The sequence below is a fragment of the Oncorhynchus gorbuscha genome, linkage group LG06, assembly GCF_021184085.1.
Source record: "Oncorhynchus gorbuscha isolate QuinsamMale2020 ecotype Even-year linkage group LG06, OgorEven_v1.0, whole genome shotgun sequence".
Classification (NCBI taxonomy): domain Eukaryota; kingdom Metazoa; phylum Chordata; class Actinopteri; order Salmoniformes; family Salmonidae; genus Oncorhynchus; species Oncorhynchus gorbuscha.
This window is the reverse complement of record NC_060178.1, coordinates 24,420,646-24,439,049: the sequence shown is the minus strand read 5'-3', so window position 1 is coordinate 24,439,049 and position 18,404 is coordinate 24,420,646. Positions and strand designations below refer to the sequence as shown.

The window sequence follows — 18,404 nt, the reverse complement described above, 5'->3', positions numbered from 1 at the left end:
CCATGCCAACTTACTGTTCCACAAACACATTTGAAGAAAAGGGAGTGGTGATCTTTGAACCTCAACATGTTCACACCAAACTAAACACACTGATATGCTCAGACTTCCTTCATGTATACCAGTCTGTCTTTATAGGGACATTCTATCTGGCCCTGGGCTTACAGAGGGAGGAGCTCCTAGGTATTTAGCTCTCATAGTTCCCACAGCCAAGCTCCTCAACAGTGAGGGAGATAGTTTTGCTGTCCTGCAGACGTATGAAAATGACACGAGGAACTGTTTTCTGGTCTGGAGGAGTATGGGGATTATTGTTGTGGTGTGCTTTATTTGGCACCTGCACAGATGGCCAGAGAGCACCACAGAGACATCCAAACTGTAGGTATGACTATCTGTCTCAGAACCACCAGAGTGGTAAGGATCCTTGGCACAAAGGGCACCCCAGGATCCCTAGGAAGTACTGTGACACCTCATTCAACAACCAGTCAGCTGGAGCCATCACCCAGGTAATGCGGGGCTAAATAATAGAGCTTTGTAAAATAAACCAATTTGCCTGCTATTTTCAACTACTAATGGAGGTTTAAGTTTGTGTCAAACAACAAAAATCGAAAAATGTTTTAATGTAATGCACACAGATCACAGGGTACACAGACAAAGGGAGAGTGACTTCAAAAATCTAAAAATATTTATTGATTTCTCTCAAAAGGGAGCAAAAGGTCCAGACGACAGCACTTTTATACTTTAGTCTTCAGGTGGCGTGTCCTTCAGATCTGGGTTCAAATACATGTCTATTTGAATATTTTTTTAAATGCAGTTATGATATGAACTTCATTGGGTTTTCTCACACAAGACTGTCATAGGTTCTTATCACAGGGTTATAGCAGCACCGTACTTTGGAATATAATCATTATGAAATATCCAAACATACACTACCGCTCAAAAGTTTGGGGTCAAAACACTAGTCTCAATGTCAACAGGCGGATGCTGGCCATCTAGGCAGAGCTGCAAAGAAAAAGTTGCAATGAAAAAGCCATATCTCAGACTGGCCAATAAAAATAAAAGATTAAGATGGGCAAAAGAGCACAGACACAGCATCCCAGAGTCGCCTCTTCACTGTTGACGTTGAGACTGGTGTTTTGCGGGTACTATTTAATGAAGCTGCCAGTTGAGGACTTGTGAGGTGTCTGTTTCTCAACCTAGACACTCTAATGTACTTGTCCTCTTTCTCAGTTGTGCACCAGGGTCTCCCACTCCTCTTTCCATTCTGGTTAGAGCTAGTTTGCACTCTTCTGTGAAGGGAGTAGTACACAGAGTTGTACAAGATCTTCAGTTTCTTGGCAATTTCTCGCATAGAATAGCCTTCATTTCTCAGAACAAGAATAGACTGACAGGTTTCAGAAGAAAGGTCTTTGTTTCTGGCCATTTTGAGCCTGTAATCGAACCCACAAATGCTGATGCTCCAGATACTCAACTAGTCTAAAGAAGGCCAGTTTTATTGCTTCTTTAATCAGAACAACAGTTTTCAGCTATGCTAACATAATTGCAAAAGGGTTTTCTAATGATAAATGTGCCTTATAAAATTATTAACTTGGATTAGCTAACACAATGTGCAATTGGAACACAGGAGTGATGGTTGCTGATAATGTTCCTCTGTACGCCTATGTAGATATTCCATTTAAGAAATTGTCCGTTTCCAGCTACAATAGTCATATACAACATTAACAATGTCTATACTGTATTACTGATCAATTTTATGTTATTTTAACGGACAAAAAATGAGCTTTTCTTTCAAAAACGAGAACATTTCTAAATCACCCCAACGTTTTCAACGGTAGTGTACATTCACTCAATCACAGCACAGTGCAATACTATAATGCACTTAAAATATCCATACTGTTCACAATATTACATTATCCTACAATATAATATCAATCACATTCTGTCTGGTGATAATAGGCTGGTCTAGACACGGAAGCTGTATTTGAATATTTGTTATTTACAGTGCCTTCAGGAAGTATTCACCCCCCTTGACTTTTTCCACATTTTGTTTAGTTACAAAGTGGGATTAAAATGGATTTAATTGTCATTTTCTGTCAACAATGTACACAACGTGCTCTGTAATGTCAAAGTGGAAGAAACATTTTAACATTCTAAAAAAATTATATGAAAAATAAAACACTAATATATCTTGATTAGATAAGTATTCATCCATTACATGTTAGAAACACCTTTGGCAGACATTACAGCTGTCAGTCTTTCTGGGTATGCCTCTAAGAGATTTCCAACCCTGGATTGTGCAAGATTTGCTCATTATTCTTTTCAAAATTGTTCAAGCTCTGTGAAATTGGTTGTTGATCATTGCTAGACAACCATTTTCAGGTCTTGCCATAGATTTTCCAGCAGATTTAAGTATAAAACTGTAATTCGGCTACCCAGGAGCATTCAATCTCCAGTGTAGATTTGGCCTTGTGTTTTAGGTTATTGTCCTGCTGAAAGGTGAATTAATCTTCCAGTGTCTGGTAGAAGGCAGACTGAACCAGGTTTTTCTCCAGGATTTTGCCTGTGCTTAGCTCTATTTCTTTTTCTATCCTGAGAAACTCTCCAGTCCTTAACCAATTACAAGCATACCCATAACATGATGCAGCCACCACTATGCTTGAAAATATTGGGAGTGGTACGCAGTAATGTGTTGGATTTGATTTGCCCCAAACATAACTGTAATGAACACAATGGGAGACAGAGAGCTGGTTTCAAGCACAGGGCACAGCAGGTGTTTATTGTAAAGGACCACAGCAGGAGGCAGGTAGCTGGGTCCAGTGACAGGCAGAAGGTCATACACAGGGGATCCAAAAAGGCAACAGTACAGGCAGGGAAAAGGCTAGTAACGTCGTCCAGGAGATCAGGCAATAGGTTGGTAACAGAAAATCCAATAGGCTGAAGTACAGGCAGGGAATAGGCAAAATGCTTCATTAGTGAGACAGGCAAAAACTATCATACACGGGAAGAGTAAATTACAGGAAAACCAGCGCTCCGAATAGAAGTGTGTCACAAAACAAACAACACCTCGCAATGATGGGGTGCAAAGAACTGAACTAAATAGCGTGTGATAATGACATAGAGGTGTGTGTGAACATGTGTTCAGAATTCAGGTCATTGGGATCTGGAGAGTGAGCTGCGTTTAGGGGCTCTATGTGTTTGAGAGTGTGAGCTTGAAAGTGGGCTGGAAAGTGAGCTTTGTTCAGGGGATCTACGTGTTTGAGAGTGTGAGTTGGATGCAGACGTTACAATAAAACGTTTTATTCAGGTCAAAAGTTAATTGCTTTACCACATTTCTTTGCAGTATTACTTTAGTGCCTTGTTGCAAGTTTTGGAATATTTGAATTCTGTACAGGCTTTCACTCTGTCAATTAGGTTTGTATTGTGGAGTACCTACAATGTTGTTGAGCCATCCTCAGTTTTCTCAGAGCCATTCAATTCTGTAACTGTTTTAAAGCCGCCATTGGCCTCATGGTGAAATCCCTGAGCAGTTTCCTTCTGGCAACTGAGTTATGAAGGACGCCTATATCTTTGTAGTGACTGGGTGTATTGTCACACAATCCAAAGTGAAATTAATAACTTCACCATGCTCAAAGGGATATTCAATGTCTGCTTTTTAATTAAAATATATATATATTTTTTTACATATTTACCAATAGGTGCCCTTCTTTGCGAGGCATTTGAAAACCTCCCTGGTCTTTGTGCTTTAATCTGTGTTTGAAATTCACTGCTCGACTGAAGGACCTTACAGATAATTGTATGTGTGGGGTACAGAGATGAGCTAGTATTTTTAAAAATCATGTTAAAAACTATTACTGCAAACAGAGTGAGTCCATGCAACTTATTATTCTAATTGTTAAGCTCATTTGAATACTTATTGACTCAAGACATTTCAGCATTACATTTCTTATTCATTTGTAAAAATAAATAAAAAACATTAAACATAATTTGACTTTGACATTATGGGGTACGTTCTAAGACTCAGAAGAAAGCATACAGCTGCAAAGACAACATATGAAGTCTCAAGCACATATATTCATATATTTATAACCTCCTTCCCAAACAGACCCCCCTTCTGTGTCTAGGATGTTACTGGGCAGGTGGTGTTATCACTCCAGAACCCTAGTACTCCTCCCCGGAACTCACCGTTCTTCTTATCGGTCAGGAGAGGCCTTGAGGTTAGGGAGTCAGTCCACTACATAATTGCTGTTCTTATACACAGAGCCAACACTTCTTTCTATTCTATGAAATTAGCCATCAATTCATACTAAGATAATATAATGATATAAAAAATATTGATAAAATATAATGATAGAAGACATATTAAGATATAAGACAGGATAGTAATTTATGATCTATCAGCTCTAGCATGTGTCTCTTATCCCACCCTTATGGACAAGCCCCCTGTTTACTTTCCCTCTGGCCAAATACCATTGCACATAGATCATTCCATCAAACCGATAACACATTGATCACTAGGCCACTTATATAGTTATAAACATACTAAAATGTGTTTAAGTCAATTAGTCAGTTTCCAACAGTGTGTAGGCCAATGACAAAACATCTCAGTTTAATACATTTTAAACTCAGCAAAATGTGGAAAAAGTCAAGGAGTGTGAATACTTTTTTCAAGGCACTGTAAACACTTTTTTCTGTGTATTTGACCATGTTCAAATACACATCCCAAAATAATACTTTTATTTTAGTATTTGAATGGTTATTTGAAAGCAAAACAAATAGTAGACCAAATCGCATTCGAAAGTATTTTCAAATACTTATTTCAAATACTATTTTCAAATACCTGAGTTAAGTGTATGGGAGTGTATTTGAGTCCGTGTATTTGAGTATTTCCAAATACATTCCAAGTGTATTTCCAAACGCATTCCAATATTCAACTACTTGTTTTTTCAAACACAGGTTATCCAAAAACTTGTTTTCAAATGAATTGAAAAGAAATTGAAATATATGAAATAGTACTTGAACCCAGGTCTTGTGTCCTCAAATGTTCCCCATTGTTATTTGCTCATGTGTTGATTTAGTGGTAGAATATACCACACCTTGATTTACAACACAAACAAGCAATGGTTTTGTATTGACATCTCTGGAATTTTCACAACACAAATGTGTCTGAGCGACTTACACAAAATGGGTTGCTTTGCAGGTCCATATTTACATTTAATGAATTATTATGGATAGCAAGATAGCAGATAAACAGTATATGTCCTCCTGACTAGGGTCTTGTTTCACCTTTCTTTCTTTTTTCATTTTTTTTCTGCCAGTCCAAGCCTTCTTCACTTGAAGAATGTGCTAAATAACAAGTCCAGGATAATATAATATAATATATGCCATTTAGCAGACGCTTTTATCTAAAGCGACTTACAGTCATGTGTGCATACATTCTACGTATGGGTGGTCCCGGGGATCAAACCCACTACCCTGACATTACAAGCGCCATGCTCTACCAACTGAGCTACAGAAGGACCAGGATGGGCCGAAACACGTAGCACTACAGTACTGTTATTATTGAACAAAACTGATCTATATTTTCTATTTGAACTTCTTTGATAAGACACTTTTGCATTCAAAAAGCTGCCTTACCTAACCTGACTTTTCCCCTCCATACAGAGGTGTGGCCCTGGATACTACAGAGAGAGGACAGGGCCTCATAGGGGCCAGTGTGTACCCTGCAACTGTAACAGCCTGTCTAATGAATGTGACGAGCAAACAGGGAGATGTCTGGTGGGTTTCTCTCTCTCTGTGTCTATAAAAAAACGTGATTTATCAGGGGTGCCGCAGCACCCTCAGCAGCCTTAATTGGTCCCACTGGGCAGAAACTGGTTAAATCAACCTTTTTTCCCACGCAATTTCAACAACAAAATTAAATGTGATGATGTTGAATCAACGTCGAAAACGGATTGGATTTTCAAAAAGCAATCAACGTAAAGGAAAATGTTCTTTCTTCCCCACCCACCTTTTAACCTAAATCCAATGACATGGTGAATTTTTGTTGTTGTTATCACACTGAATTCACATTAGTTGACAACTCAACTAAATGTAAATTAAAACTAGACCTTGAAATGATGTCTGTACCCAGTGGGGTACGTACGCACACACACATAGCAGGATAGGTTTCTCCTGACTCACCAATTAGGTAAACATATGCACTTTTTCTAACCCATGCTGATCCAGATGGATATAAGTCCTATCCACAGATGAGTTTTTATGCCAGACTTGACTAACTCTCAGTACTGTGCTACGACATCATGAACCATAACCCCAACATTCCACGAGCCTGCTTCAGTCATAAACAAAGAGGACACTTTATTTTCCAGAACTGTCAGTACAATACTGATGGGGATCGATGTGAGCGCTGCAAGGAAGGTTACTACGGCAATGCTGCCCAAAAGACCTGCCGTGGGTGTCCATGTCCCTTCAGAGCCAACAAGTCAGTTTCTATATGTCCATACATTCTGTTAATGTACAGGTAGCTATGTGAGCACACTTGGTTTTACGTTCCCCAGATAAACTATTGGATGAAACATATAATTACCATTTGGTACTCAAAATCATTTTTTTTCTCTTTGTGTAGTTTTGCAGTAGCATGTCTGGATATTGGTGCAAATGAAATCGAATGTTTGTGCAAACCTGGCTACACTGGAACCAGATGTGAGAGGTGTGTTTATGTGCTTTTTACAGTACATATAAAAATGTCAACATCATCTTACCGTAAATATATTTATAACAAAAGTCTAGACCTTTCCTCTCCTCTTCCTCCTCCAATCTGGCAGGTGTGCCCCTGATTACTATGGTAACCCAATGATATATGGAGGCAGGTGCCAGCGATGCCACTGTGATGCTACCAGTACCTGTGACTATCTGACTGGAAGTAAGCTCAGGACCCACTTCAGCCGTACAAGAATAGAGAAAATGATCTATGAATTAAAACAGGATGCCTCCTATATAACGATAAAGCTATAGGCTATAGATTGAAGAAATGCCTGCAAGAAATGTCATGCTGATAATAGTTTCTCTTATTGTAGATTTGGTATAACTGTTGCTCACTGTGTCTTCTGTCTCTAGAGTGTAAGAAGCCTGCTGATCCCGGCACAGATGACCAATGCATAGGTTTGTGAAGCACACAGTAATACACATTCTCAATGTATAGTGAGCTATTTATTGTCTGTTGTTGCCAGCATGATTCATATTGCATTTCCTCTCATCCTATTGGACCTAACTAAACAATCTGCTCTTCCTCTCTTTGTGGTCAGAGTGTGACAGCTGTACTCAGGCCTTACTGAATGATTTGGAAAATATGGATGATGGGCTGGAATTGCTAAGGCAGCAGCTTCAGGGCATTGGTTCCAACAGCTCGACTGCCAACATTAACCAGCTGGAAGGTGCCATTACTGAAACAAAGGTAATTTAACACGGTCTTACTGAGGCGCTCTATATATTTGAACACCAAATGGTGTATAATGTACACAATTTAACAAGATGATCGCTCCCCTCTGGTATACTCTTGCAGGCTCTGGTTGGAAGGTACAGCACTACTGTGGATGCTCAGGGCAATCTTCTGGAAGCAGAAGTTATGAGTCTGGATCAGGACATAAGCCTACTGGAAGACAAGGTGCCTGAGGCCTGCTATCCATAATCAGATGTCAGATGTAATCCGTTATTTTACAGAAAAACTACATCCTTTTTACTTGTGTGATCTTATTCTCTCTTAGGCAAGTTACTCTCTCTCAGGTGCTGACAATGTCTTGGTGAAAGTGATCCAAACCAAACAGAGAGCCGAGGATTTTATCCCTGAAGCTCAAGATCTTCTAATGAATATAGAAGGTATACTGTTATTGAGAGTGTTTCAAAATGATAATATAATGATATGTCAATGTCATGATAATCCCCACCTGTCTTCTTTCCCTCTCAGATCTCCTTCGACAGCTGAGTGAGGCTAATTCTAGTGTAACCAACATCAATGTGGGAGTGGAGGAGGTAGACAGGATGATGAAGGTGGTGCAGCGCATGGTGAAGGAGATGAGACAGCTTGGCTGCAGTAACCAGACAGAGAAGGCTGCCAGGGAGCAAGAGGATGCTCACAAACGTGAGACGGGGGTCTTTTGGCTTAGTCTATAGTCACTTACAGTACAGGGCAGCACTTAAAGGATCACACTATTGAATAATAAATGTTATACATTATCAATGTGACACAAATTCTTGACTCACTGTGTATGATAGATATGATTCACAATGCAAAGTGTAATGCATGTGTCTCTCTCAGTCTTGGATTTCATCAAGAGCAATATGGCAGCTCCATTAGACGACAACCAGGCTGTAGCCAATGAGACGGCAGAGTCCCTGATGACATCGGTCTCTGCGTTGAGTGATCTGGCCGTGGCTGTGGCAGAAGCAGACAATATGGTTAACATGACACGGAGCCTCAACTTCAACAGTACTGACTTCCTAAGAATCCTGACGGTAAATGTCAAACACTGAAGTGCAAAATCTGTGAAATATGTTGTAGATCTCAGATACAATACAAAAAAATGTTCTCTCCTTTTTCTGAACATGACAAATACCAAATCATGTCTCAAGTTTCTGTGTTTGACAAGGGGTAATCACTGTTTTCGCCCTCTATATGTATATTTTCTAGCAACTTAGAGGTGAGCTGGAGAGGAAACGTGATTCAGTCCTTCCTGAAATGAATATGACCAAAGATAAACTGAAGAATATCACAGGCCTTTTGGAAATGATGAAGGAGATGAAAAAGGTATTGAAGCAGATGAATTCAAATCGTTTCCAGTGTAAAGTCCTATCTCTCTTGTTGTGAAGGAGGCATTCAAAATATCATTTAAATCTTTCAGGAATACGAGCACCTTGCAGCCGAGATAGACGGAGCCAAGCCCAATCTAACCAAGAGGCTAAATGATATCGCTAAAGCAAAACAGAAGGAGGGCATTGTCATCATGGCAGAGGAGCATGCAGAGGAACTAAACAGACTGGCAATGGAACTACAAATGTAGGTTGACAGAGTAAGGTCATTAGGTTGGGGGCCTACTTCTTTATACCCCACAGACGTGTCCTATGTTGAGACCTTTGTGTGTTCGTGTCTTTATGGGCTAGTATGGGCCACTGTGAGCACTGCATTCCTTGTTATTGCAGGGCAGTGCATAATGCCACCAACAGCTCTGACCTGCAGCATGCTTCAGAAAGCATCGGAGTCTACAGCAGCATCATAAAAGCCATTGAAGAGGCAGAGATGGCGGCCGACCAATCCAAAGAGGCATCCGACAAAGCTCTGAAGGTGATTATTATACTGGTCTGGATGCCCCAGCCACCGTTAACTTCAAATTCACAACAACATTGAACATTCAGTTAACATACAATCAAAAAAAGTATTTCACATATCTCCAGTAACTTGTATATGTTTCAGGATGTGGAGGAGCAAGGTCTGACCAACAGGTCTGAGGAACTAAAGCATAATGCAAGTAGCTTACTGACAGAGGCCATGAATGCTGAGAAGAACCTCAGAGGTGTAGTAATCATCCCAATATTTGCTTTTCTAACGACACTAAAGCTACAATAGAAACAAGAATGCATCATGTTGTTGACCCCTTCTCAATCCATCCAGGACATTATATGAGCCAAAGGCTTTGTTGTATGATGTTGAAGAAAGCTATGCACTTTGAACTTGTTAACGATTTTGTTGGAGGCCAAAACACACTGCAGTATACTGTATGCCCTCGATCAAACACATTCCGTTGTCTCCTTCTGATATCTCCTTCTGATATCTCCTTCTGATATTATCTTATCATATATTACCACTTATCCCCAACGTTTATTTTTTTACACACAGAGGCCTCAGCCAAAGTTGACAACCACAAGCAACGTGTTGGTCAGACCAAGAACAAAAGAGAGATGCTGAGAAAAGATGCTCTTGCAGTTACAGAGAATCTTAAAGAGATTCAAAGAGGTTTGTGTATACAAGAGGAAAGATTATGCTTGTGTTTTAATAACGACGCCATGGAATCGATGAGAATGACAGTTTACACATTCTGTGCCACAACGTGACCATACTTATGTTATTCACGTACACTATTTGTTCGTGTTCCAGATGACATTGGGAAGCTCATAGACTCTGCCAAAGCAACTGTCAACGCTGCCAATAACACAGTCAATGACGTAACAGACAGACTAAATAATATCAGCTGGGGACATATAAGGCTTCCTAATGTCAGTTCAAACATTGGCAGTGTGCTCGATGAGGCTGACAATGAATGTAAGTACTCATGTCAGACACACAGTACATTTATCCTGTCATGGTATTGAAATGAACCTTCCTCTAATTCTAATCTAAATTCTGCCTCTTTACTCTTTAAATTCAAATCCAACTTTAGATTCTTGACTTGAATTTGAATTAATGATACAAAGGGAAAAGAAAGTAGTTTGATTGGAGCTGTTTTTCTTTCTCTCCTGACTGGTACAGTGAAGAAATTGAACGAGACATGGCCTACTTTGGAAGGCAACCTCAGCAGGGTGCAAAACCTGTGCTCCCAGGCTCTCCCTAGTGTCAGTATGACAGACAGCATCAGGAGAATCAAGGATGTGATAGAGGAGGCCAGAGACATTGTCAAAAGGGTGACACCACATCTAACCTAAATACTCTAGATTAGTCATTCTATTTTGATCGTTTTCCTGTTGACCTTTGTCCTTTCTTGACCAAACGTGATCACTCCAACCATTACACTATTTTTCTTAGGTCTTTTAGACTGGCTGTATCTGTCTGTCTCTGTCATATTGAATGTCCATTATTCCTCTCTTGGTGTGTCTCCCCAGCTCTCTGTCGGCATGACCTTCAATGGGAAGGGTTACATTGAGCTCCGCCCCCCCACCAATGTTGAGGATTTGAAGGCGTTTACAGCTGCTGAACTTCTTCTCAACCGCCAGGAGACCAAGCCCACTAGAGGGGACCGCAGCCGTAGGCGCAGACAGAACACACATGATGACAGAAACCTCTTTGTGCTCTATCTCGGCAACATGGACGTAAGTGGGACATTTGAGTAAATAGTGTAGTCATAATATCCTAGAGCGTTAATCTTGAAATTTCAATTGATTCCCTAATTATTTTGATACATTTTGTATCGGAGATGTTCAGTATTTTTTTTACTTTTCATTGATGGCTTGTTTCCCCCCGTTCCAGTCATCCAAAGACTTCATTGGAATGGCTGTAAAGAATAACACTCTCCGCTGTGTATACAAGCTGGGTGGAGTCATACATGAGTTGAACACCGACCACATAACTAGAACCAAAGTGAACTCCACTGTTTTTGACAAGGTCGTCTTTAACAGGTACACCTCTGAGGAATTTGTTCTGGATTTGATACTAACTTGATGACATGGGACAGTTTGCCCATGATGGAGACAGCTCCCTTGTCATCCCCACTGTGTTTGTCTCCTATTTCTCTAGAGTTTACCAAGATGCTGAGCTCAGTCTCACACACAGGTTCCCATCACAGTCTGTCGAAGTGTCTAAGGAGAGTAACCGGCCCAACACGACAGTTGGCCTCCTCAACCTGGACACCAACAGTGTGGTCTTCTACGTAGGCGGTTATCCTGATGCCTTCACTGTAATTACATTCCTCTATCCCTTTGCCTCCCAGGTGTTCTGTGCTTCTGCATCATGCTCATAGTTTATTGTTGAATACAGAAAGTACCCTGTAGACATCAGCGGGACCAGACCAGTCTTATTCTCCCTATTCAAGTATCGTTTTATTTCATTATGCCCTTCTCTCATTAGCCTCCAGTGGAGCTGCGCTACCCCAAATACTGTGGAGCCATCAAGCTGTCTACTATCAATGATCAATTCTTTAGTCTGTACAACTTCAAGAATGCCATCAACGTAGACAAACAGTCATATATAAAGTAAGAACCAACAAAAGGGACCATCACCTTGATTATAGATCTATAAAAGATGCTATACTGTACGGGAATGGTGAATGCTGTCCACATGTTCTAATTTAGCCTGTTCTCTGTACCATGACCATACATGAAAACAACATCTTTCTGCTTCAGTGTCAGAATGTATCATGCAATTCCTTCCTTCTTTCAGGGTTCGTGATAGTCTACAGTTAACAGTGCCTTATTATTTTGACGGCACTGGTTACGGTTTGGTTACGGACATTAAAGAAATTGAAACCCCGAAAAGAGGAGTGCTCAAGTTCCACACAAACAGCCAGGTGGAGAATGCTTTACTGTTTTATAAAGGAAATGAGGTATGTATATTTTGTCCATTCATATATCTGATATCAGTTAAAAATATGAATTCAGAATCACACACGGAAACGATTGAATAATTAGTACATTCAAACGAATTAACTATCTGGTTTACATTGTAAGTCGTGTAATCAATCAAGCTTACAATTTCAGCCAGAAGATACAGGAACATCAATGTATTGCAGTTGGACATGAATAAATGCAGTCCTTATTGGGATTTTATGGTTGGTGTGTGTAGAGCAATGGTGTGTGTAGAGCAATGTCTTCATAAATGTGTTGTTTCATTCACTTGTTTGTTGTATTTCACAGGATTCGTACACTAGTGTTACTGTGGAGAGAGGTTATGTTGTGCTGCAGGGAAGACAAGGCACCCAAGTCCTCAATGCCAAGAGTACTAGAAAAGTTTCACTCAATGTAAGATAGTATCATCGACATACTGTACGGTTTAGTTTTATCTGCATAAACTTTCTGCTGCTAAAAGTTCTGCTTTCTCTCTTAGGATGAACACTTTGTAATAGTCATGGATACAACATTTAAAGTACATGTGGCTGGAGTACAAACTGAGATTGTCAAAATAGACAACATCATGGAAGGTTTCAAAAAATTCTACATTGGGGGTCTACCAGCATCAATAAGAGAAAGGTACAAACTCTGTAAATAGGCTTTCTGTCATAATCTCTTGCAAGGGATACATGCATTTTCCTGGAATGTCAATTATACAATTATCCATGTCATGTATTTTCTTTCAGAGATAATGTTACAACCCCACCATTCAGAGGATGTATAGATAATGTGATTTTACAATCTAAGGAGATTGAGTTTAACACGACAATTGGTGTCAGTGTTGGATGCCCAACCTCTCTTTTGGTAAACCGTCTCTCATTTTGTAAATCCATTTCAGACTGCACAATGTGGAAGATGTTCTAGTTCTAGAATTTTCATGTACAATGCATTTTCTTTTCAGGGTGTTCGTGAGGCTACTTTCCACCCTGGTGGCTCTCTCTCAGTGGACCCACAGGATTTCTGGACCACCCCTGTGGCCATGGTTTCGTTGGGGTTCAGGACCATGGAGAATAAAGGTGTTCTTCTCAGGACCAGCGAAGAGGTCAGTCCACTCTTCAATAATGGTTGAAGAGTCTCTCACAGAGAGCCTCATTCAAAGGCTGCTCTCTGTGTGTCATATTTGAACCTCAAACACTAGTAAAAGTATCAAAATTAGTTATCAAAATGAATTTAACAGTTTTGTTTCAGAATTATATACTTTTTTGTAAAGAATATCATCACACCATTTCTTTATCGATCAGCGTCATGGATACCAGCTCTCATTGGTTGATGGCTATGTGATGTTCAACTTTGATGAAAATGCCTTGAAGTCTACCAAGACATACAACGATGGAAGATGGCACTACTTGACTGCATTAAGGAATGGCACACGGTAAGGCATTTTTATTGTCATTGGTCAAGCTGTGCAGAGATGTTTCTCATCTGCAATTGTTATAAACTCTACAATGTTATTGTTGGTTTGTTCCACACACCCACAGACAGACATAACAAAAGCGCTGTGATTTCCTCAGATTGGAGTTGAGGGTTGATAACGGTGATTTGGGCCAACATCAATCCTCCCCCCAAGACAAGCCCAATGAACATCAGGTTGTGTTGGGAGGAGAGACCTTCAGGGGCTGCCTGGCTAACCTTCATATCAGGAGGTCTGATTCAAAAATGCAACACTATAGTCACACTATTGTCACACTATAGTTATAACGGTTTTAAAAAATGTGAAAAACTCAACTTCTATGAGGTGATATTATGATTCAACATTGTGGTCATTCCAATTTGTGACAATTTGAGGAAAAATGTACTTACTACGACTGAGATATGTGGTTGTCTCATCTAGCTAGGTTAAGATCAATGCACAGACTGTAAGTCACTCTGAATAAGAGCGTCTGCTAAACAACAAAAAATTTAAAATGTGTTTAAATTATTATTAGCTACAGTGTTTTCTCTAAGTAATTAAGTAAGTTGTGGAAAGTAAAAAATAACTGATGATGTGCTTTTTGTGATTGTATCTGTTTGTGCTCTGACACAGGCCTGAAGAAATCTTTATTCCTGCTGACTTCAGCTCGTTCACCCAGAGGGGAGATGTGATCCTGGGGATGTGCAGACTACAGCCCCCTCCTCAGGCCATATGGGAGCCAGCAGGCCTTCAAGAGAGGCCCAAGAAACACAAACCAGTGAGTATGGGAATACTTCCCAAAGTTGATTCAAGCGTATGTTAACCATCAGGCTATTCATGGTAAAAGTGTGCAGTAAGGGACATGTTGGCTCTTTTCGTTTTCCTGTAAGGTTTTAGGTTCTCACTCAAGCGACAGGGGTGTACGTTTGGTTTGGTCTTCCAGCACAAATGTCTAAAATAGTCAAGAGATAACTTCAAATGATCAAAATCAAATTTTCTCTGAAATATTTTACAGGCTTGTAATGCTGCAGTGAACTGGTCCTTTATTATTCATGTCAGTACTGGTCATTCTGTCATCGTATTACTGTGTAATACAATTGTATAATACAATAATTACAAAGTAACTACACAAGAATAGAGAAACTTAATGTGAAGTATTACTGTATTGGTACATTACTAATGTGTATCCTCTCCCCCACCCCCCTCTATCTGGCTGAAGAGATCTGGTGCTGTGCGTACTGAGTGCAGACTGCCCAAAGTGTCTGACCCCCAGGCCTACCAGCTAACTGGGGCTGCTAGTTGGCTCAGTTACATCATCGCACCTGAAGAACTTAATTTCAGGTACAGTAGGTCAAATGTTGGTCCTCGTATCCACATTCCATTTTTTTTTAAACATTCTCTGCAGATGTATTTTTCTATTATTTAACCGTTATAAGACCTATGAAAACAGACAGTCCAATTCTAAATCTGTGGCTTGCGTGTTCCTCTTGCCAGGCCTCACTTATCCCTGGAGATCAGAACCAGGTCAGCTGAGGGGCTGTTGCTCCATGTCTCAGGGAACGGGGACATCTCCCAAGTCTCTCTGTACATGACCAACGGCAAAATCAAACTCTCATTGGGGAAGGACAGAGTCCTCCACAACAAGAAAAAGAGCAACGATGGAAGATGGCATACAGTAAGCTGTCTAATAACTGTTGAGATATCAGGTCTCAATATTAGGATAATTAAATGAAGTCATAAAAATCATTGTTAGTTTCAGGTCATTCTAAATAGTGCAAAATGTACACTGTACCTCACAGCCACAGCTGAGAGATTTATACGTGTAAAGTAGTTGATAAGCGCCTGCATGGCCTGTCTGTGTGCAGGTAATGGTCAGTGTGGAGAAGAACACTTTCCACCTGGTCGTGGATGGTTTCCGTGTGCCTGATGGTATTCTACCTGCAGAGGAGGGTTCCTACTTAGCCCTGCAGAACCCGGTCTATCTGGGCAGTGACCCTGCCTCCAAAACCTCTTGGGCTCAGGTAAGCAAGCAGACACATAGACTGTAATGGCGTCTAAACAAACCAGACACAACCCAATGTGAGGGTGTGATTATGATTCTCCTGTAGGTTTGTATCTGGGGCATAATTACCATATTTACTATGACATCTATATTTACATCCTGGAAAATGTGTGCTTGGTTTTAAAATGATGTCCATCTGTATCTCTCTCAGGGTGGCTCTCTTCCCAAGAAGAGTGTGACTGGCTGTATACGCCATTTCAAAGTGTACAATGTTCTGGTTGGTGAACCAGCCGCCAATCACGGGGCCCCGCCCTGCTTTGATGGGGCAACAGAGACTGGGGCATACTTTGCTGGCACAGGGCATGTGGTCTTAGGTGTGGACTTTATATAGTCATTAACAAAAAATACTACAATTGTGGTGTCTTAGTTGTGAGCAATATTGCTTGAACTAATCATCTCATTCATCCAGTAACTCTGACAAAGATACTTTGTGTTTTAGATAAGTTCTTTACTGTGGGCTCCCGTTTTGAGCTGACCTTTGAGGCTCGCCCACGGAACACTACAGGTCTCCTCTTCCATGCCAGGGGTCGTCATAGGAACAGCCTAAGTGTCTTCATGAGGAAAAACAAGGTTCTTTTAAACCTCATCAACATGTATATGGGACTGTGGAGTTGGATACTGTGTAAGCCTGAAGTATATTGAAATGTGTGGAAAAGTTTGGAATATCATTTTTGCTCTGAATCTCAGGTGGAGGTCCATGTGAATGATGGGTTAGGTGACTACAGTGCATCTGTGACACCTCAACAAAACCTGTGTGATGGCACATTCCATGTTATTGCAGGTACATATCCCTCTCACATTAACCATTGATCCATCCTCATACAGTAGAGATACATTTAAACCAGCATATTCTTTACAAGGACTTGGAAGGATATTCTAATAGCCAGTCCATCTACTCTATTCCTCAGTGTCCAAACAGAACAATGTAGTCCAACTGAACGTGGACTCAGAGTCTCAGCGTACGGTCGGGCCTTCCCACTCCTCCTACACAATGACTAAGGATTCCCTCTACATTGGTGGCATGTCCGGTAAATTCATTCAGCAACACTACCCATTGCATCGCATGAAAATATCCTCTCTGAATTAAAACACTTTCCTAAAATTGGTAGAGCATGTCAAACCTTAATGAACAGCTTCTGACAGTTCTATAAACACATCAATATGACTTTTATGCTTTCCCCCCTATACAGGCACATCAAAGCATAAAGGAGTGCCAGTCTCTTCTTCGTTTGTTGGCTGCTTGCGGACCATAAAGGTCAATAAAAAGCCTGTTGATTTTAAGACAGCCTCCAGTGTGGTCGGCCCTGTGAACGTCAATGAATGCCCAGCAGACTAAGGGGATGAAATCAATGAGTGTTGCCCCAGATGACCTAATTCGCTGAACCACTGAGTTATCTGTCTATGACTCAGTGGTAAACGGCTGCAAATATGTGTAATAGATAGACACTCACCTCTTCATGTGCAAATTATACCACTGGAGGGCACTGCAGTGCTCTTATTACTGTGTTGGCTTTGCAAGGTAATTCACACTGTTGGGGTTTAAGGAATTTTTTCAAAGAGTTTCATGAATTGAACATTCACACCTTTTAAATGACAGTGACAGTGACTTTGATGTATTCTATGAATTAACAGGAAGAAATTACCTCTCAAGATGAGCTGGCACACAAATGTTACCCCTAGTGAGGCTAAAATATAATTGATATTATTTCAAAAAACATGTCTCACGTTGATCAGTCTACAGTTTTCATTTCAATTAAATTACCAATGTGGAAAAGATGTGAATTGATTTTTGTGTCCAGTGGGTTGTGCTGTAAAAATTTAATTGCAATTGCACAATCCGTTTCATACACGAAAAGTTCAGGTTTAACCAAATGCTTGTCAAATCCAATAAAAGGAATACCAAACTTAACGCCTGAACAATTCTCCCAATATTATGATTGGACTAAACTCCCATTGGCATGCCATGTAGTCATCATTAAGACTAGGAGTGAGAATATGTTATTAAGGGGTTCTAGGCTCTCCTCCCAGGCTGACTGCTACAGTCTACTGAGGTTAATTCTGCACAAAGCTAGGACCCACTGACCTGGCACACATCCTTTATTCATGCAGGGTGCTAAAATGTGTGTCTAATGCATGTCTGGGCTTAGCTCATACTGTGACCATGGACTGCAGAGTCCAGGCAACATCCTCTCTCTCTCTCTCTCTCTCTCTCTCTCTCTCTCTCTCTCTCTCTCTCTCTCTCTCTCTCTCTCTCTCTCTCTCTCTCTTACGCATACTCTCTCTCTCCACTCTGTCTGTATCTACATCTTGCACATCATATAAAACATGACGAAATGCTTCAATATACTGGATCCCTTTCAGTTTGTTTATTACTCTCCTAGTTGGGTATACACCCTTGTCACATACCTCACTGCACATCACACCTGCACCAGCCTGTGCTTGCAGCAATTCTAGTGGGAAAGGTGGATATATATATATATTTCCCACCTTTCCCATATATATATATATATATTTATTCTAAACTCAAATCTGGGAGTTGAAATAAACTGAAGTTATGCACGTTTGCACATTATGCTGGGGATATCTTTC

At 40.4% G+C, this 18,404-nt stretch overlaps 1 protein-coding gene across 1 annotated transcript; it reads left to right on the top strand.

Annotated features, from left to right (window-relative positions):
- Positions 1-155: 155 nt before the first annotated feature.
- On the top strand, positions 156-17,724 carry lama3 (laminin, alpha 3). The gene is made up of 38 exons (XM_046352751.1): positions 156-500; positions 5,656-5,769; positions 6,363-6,475; positions 6,620-6,703; positions 6,819-6,916; positions 7,111-7,155; positions 7,299-7,447; positions 7,556-7,657; positions 7,758-7,869; positions 7,958-8,131; positions 8,309-8,505; positions 8,681-8,797; positions 8,892-9,046; positions 9,190-9,331; positions 9,461-9,560; positions 9,884-10,000; positions 10,142-10,306; positions 10,514-10,665; positions 10,864-11,070; positions 11,228-11,376; positions 11,495-11,654; positions 11,825-11,949; positions 12,137-12,299; positions 12,610-12,714; positions 12,800-12,942; positions 13,050-13,167; positions 13,265-13,405; positions 13,605-13,735; positions 13,875-14,006; positions 14,387-14,531; positions 14,973-15,094; positions 15,248-15,428; positions 15,619-15,774; positions 15,967-16,129; positions 16,255-16,385; positions 16,503-16,596; positions 16,724-16,843; positions 17,006-17,724. The coding sequence occupies exons 1-38, from the start codon at positions 255-257 to the stop codon at positions 17,149-17,151; spliced, it is 5,214 nt and encodes a 1,737-aa protein (XP_046208707.1). The 5' UTR covers positions 156-254; the 3' UTR covers positions 17,152-17,724.
- The last annotated feature ends 680 nt before the right edge of the window (positions 17,725-18,404 follow it).

Excerpts from the sequence above, each read along its gene's own strand:
- lama3 (XM_046352751.1), top strand. The coding sequence starts at position 255 with ATGAAAATGACACGAGGAACTGTTTTCTGGTCTGGAGGAGTATGGGGA. Across the intron at positions 11,950-12,136 it reads GACAAACAGTCATATATAAA|GGTTCGTGATAGTCTACAGT; the intron begins GTAAGAACCAAC and ends TCCTTCTTTCAG. Across the intron at positions 15,095-15,247 it reads CCTGAAGAACTTAATTTCAG|GCCTCACTTATCCCTGGAGA; the intron begins GTACAGTAGGTC and ends TCCTCTTGCCAG.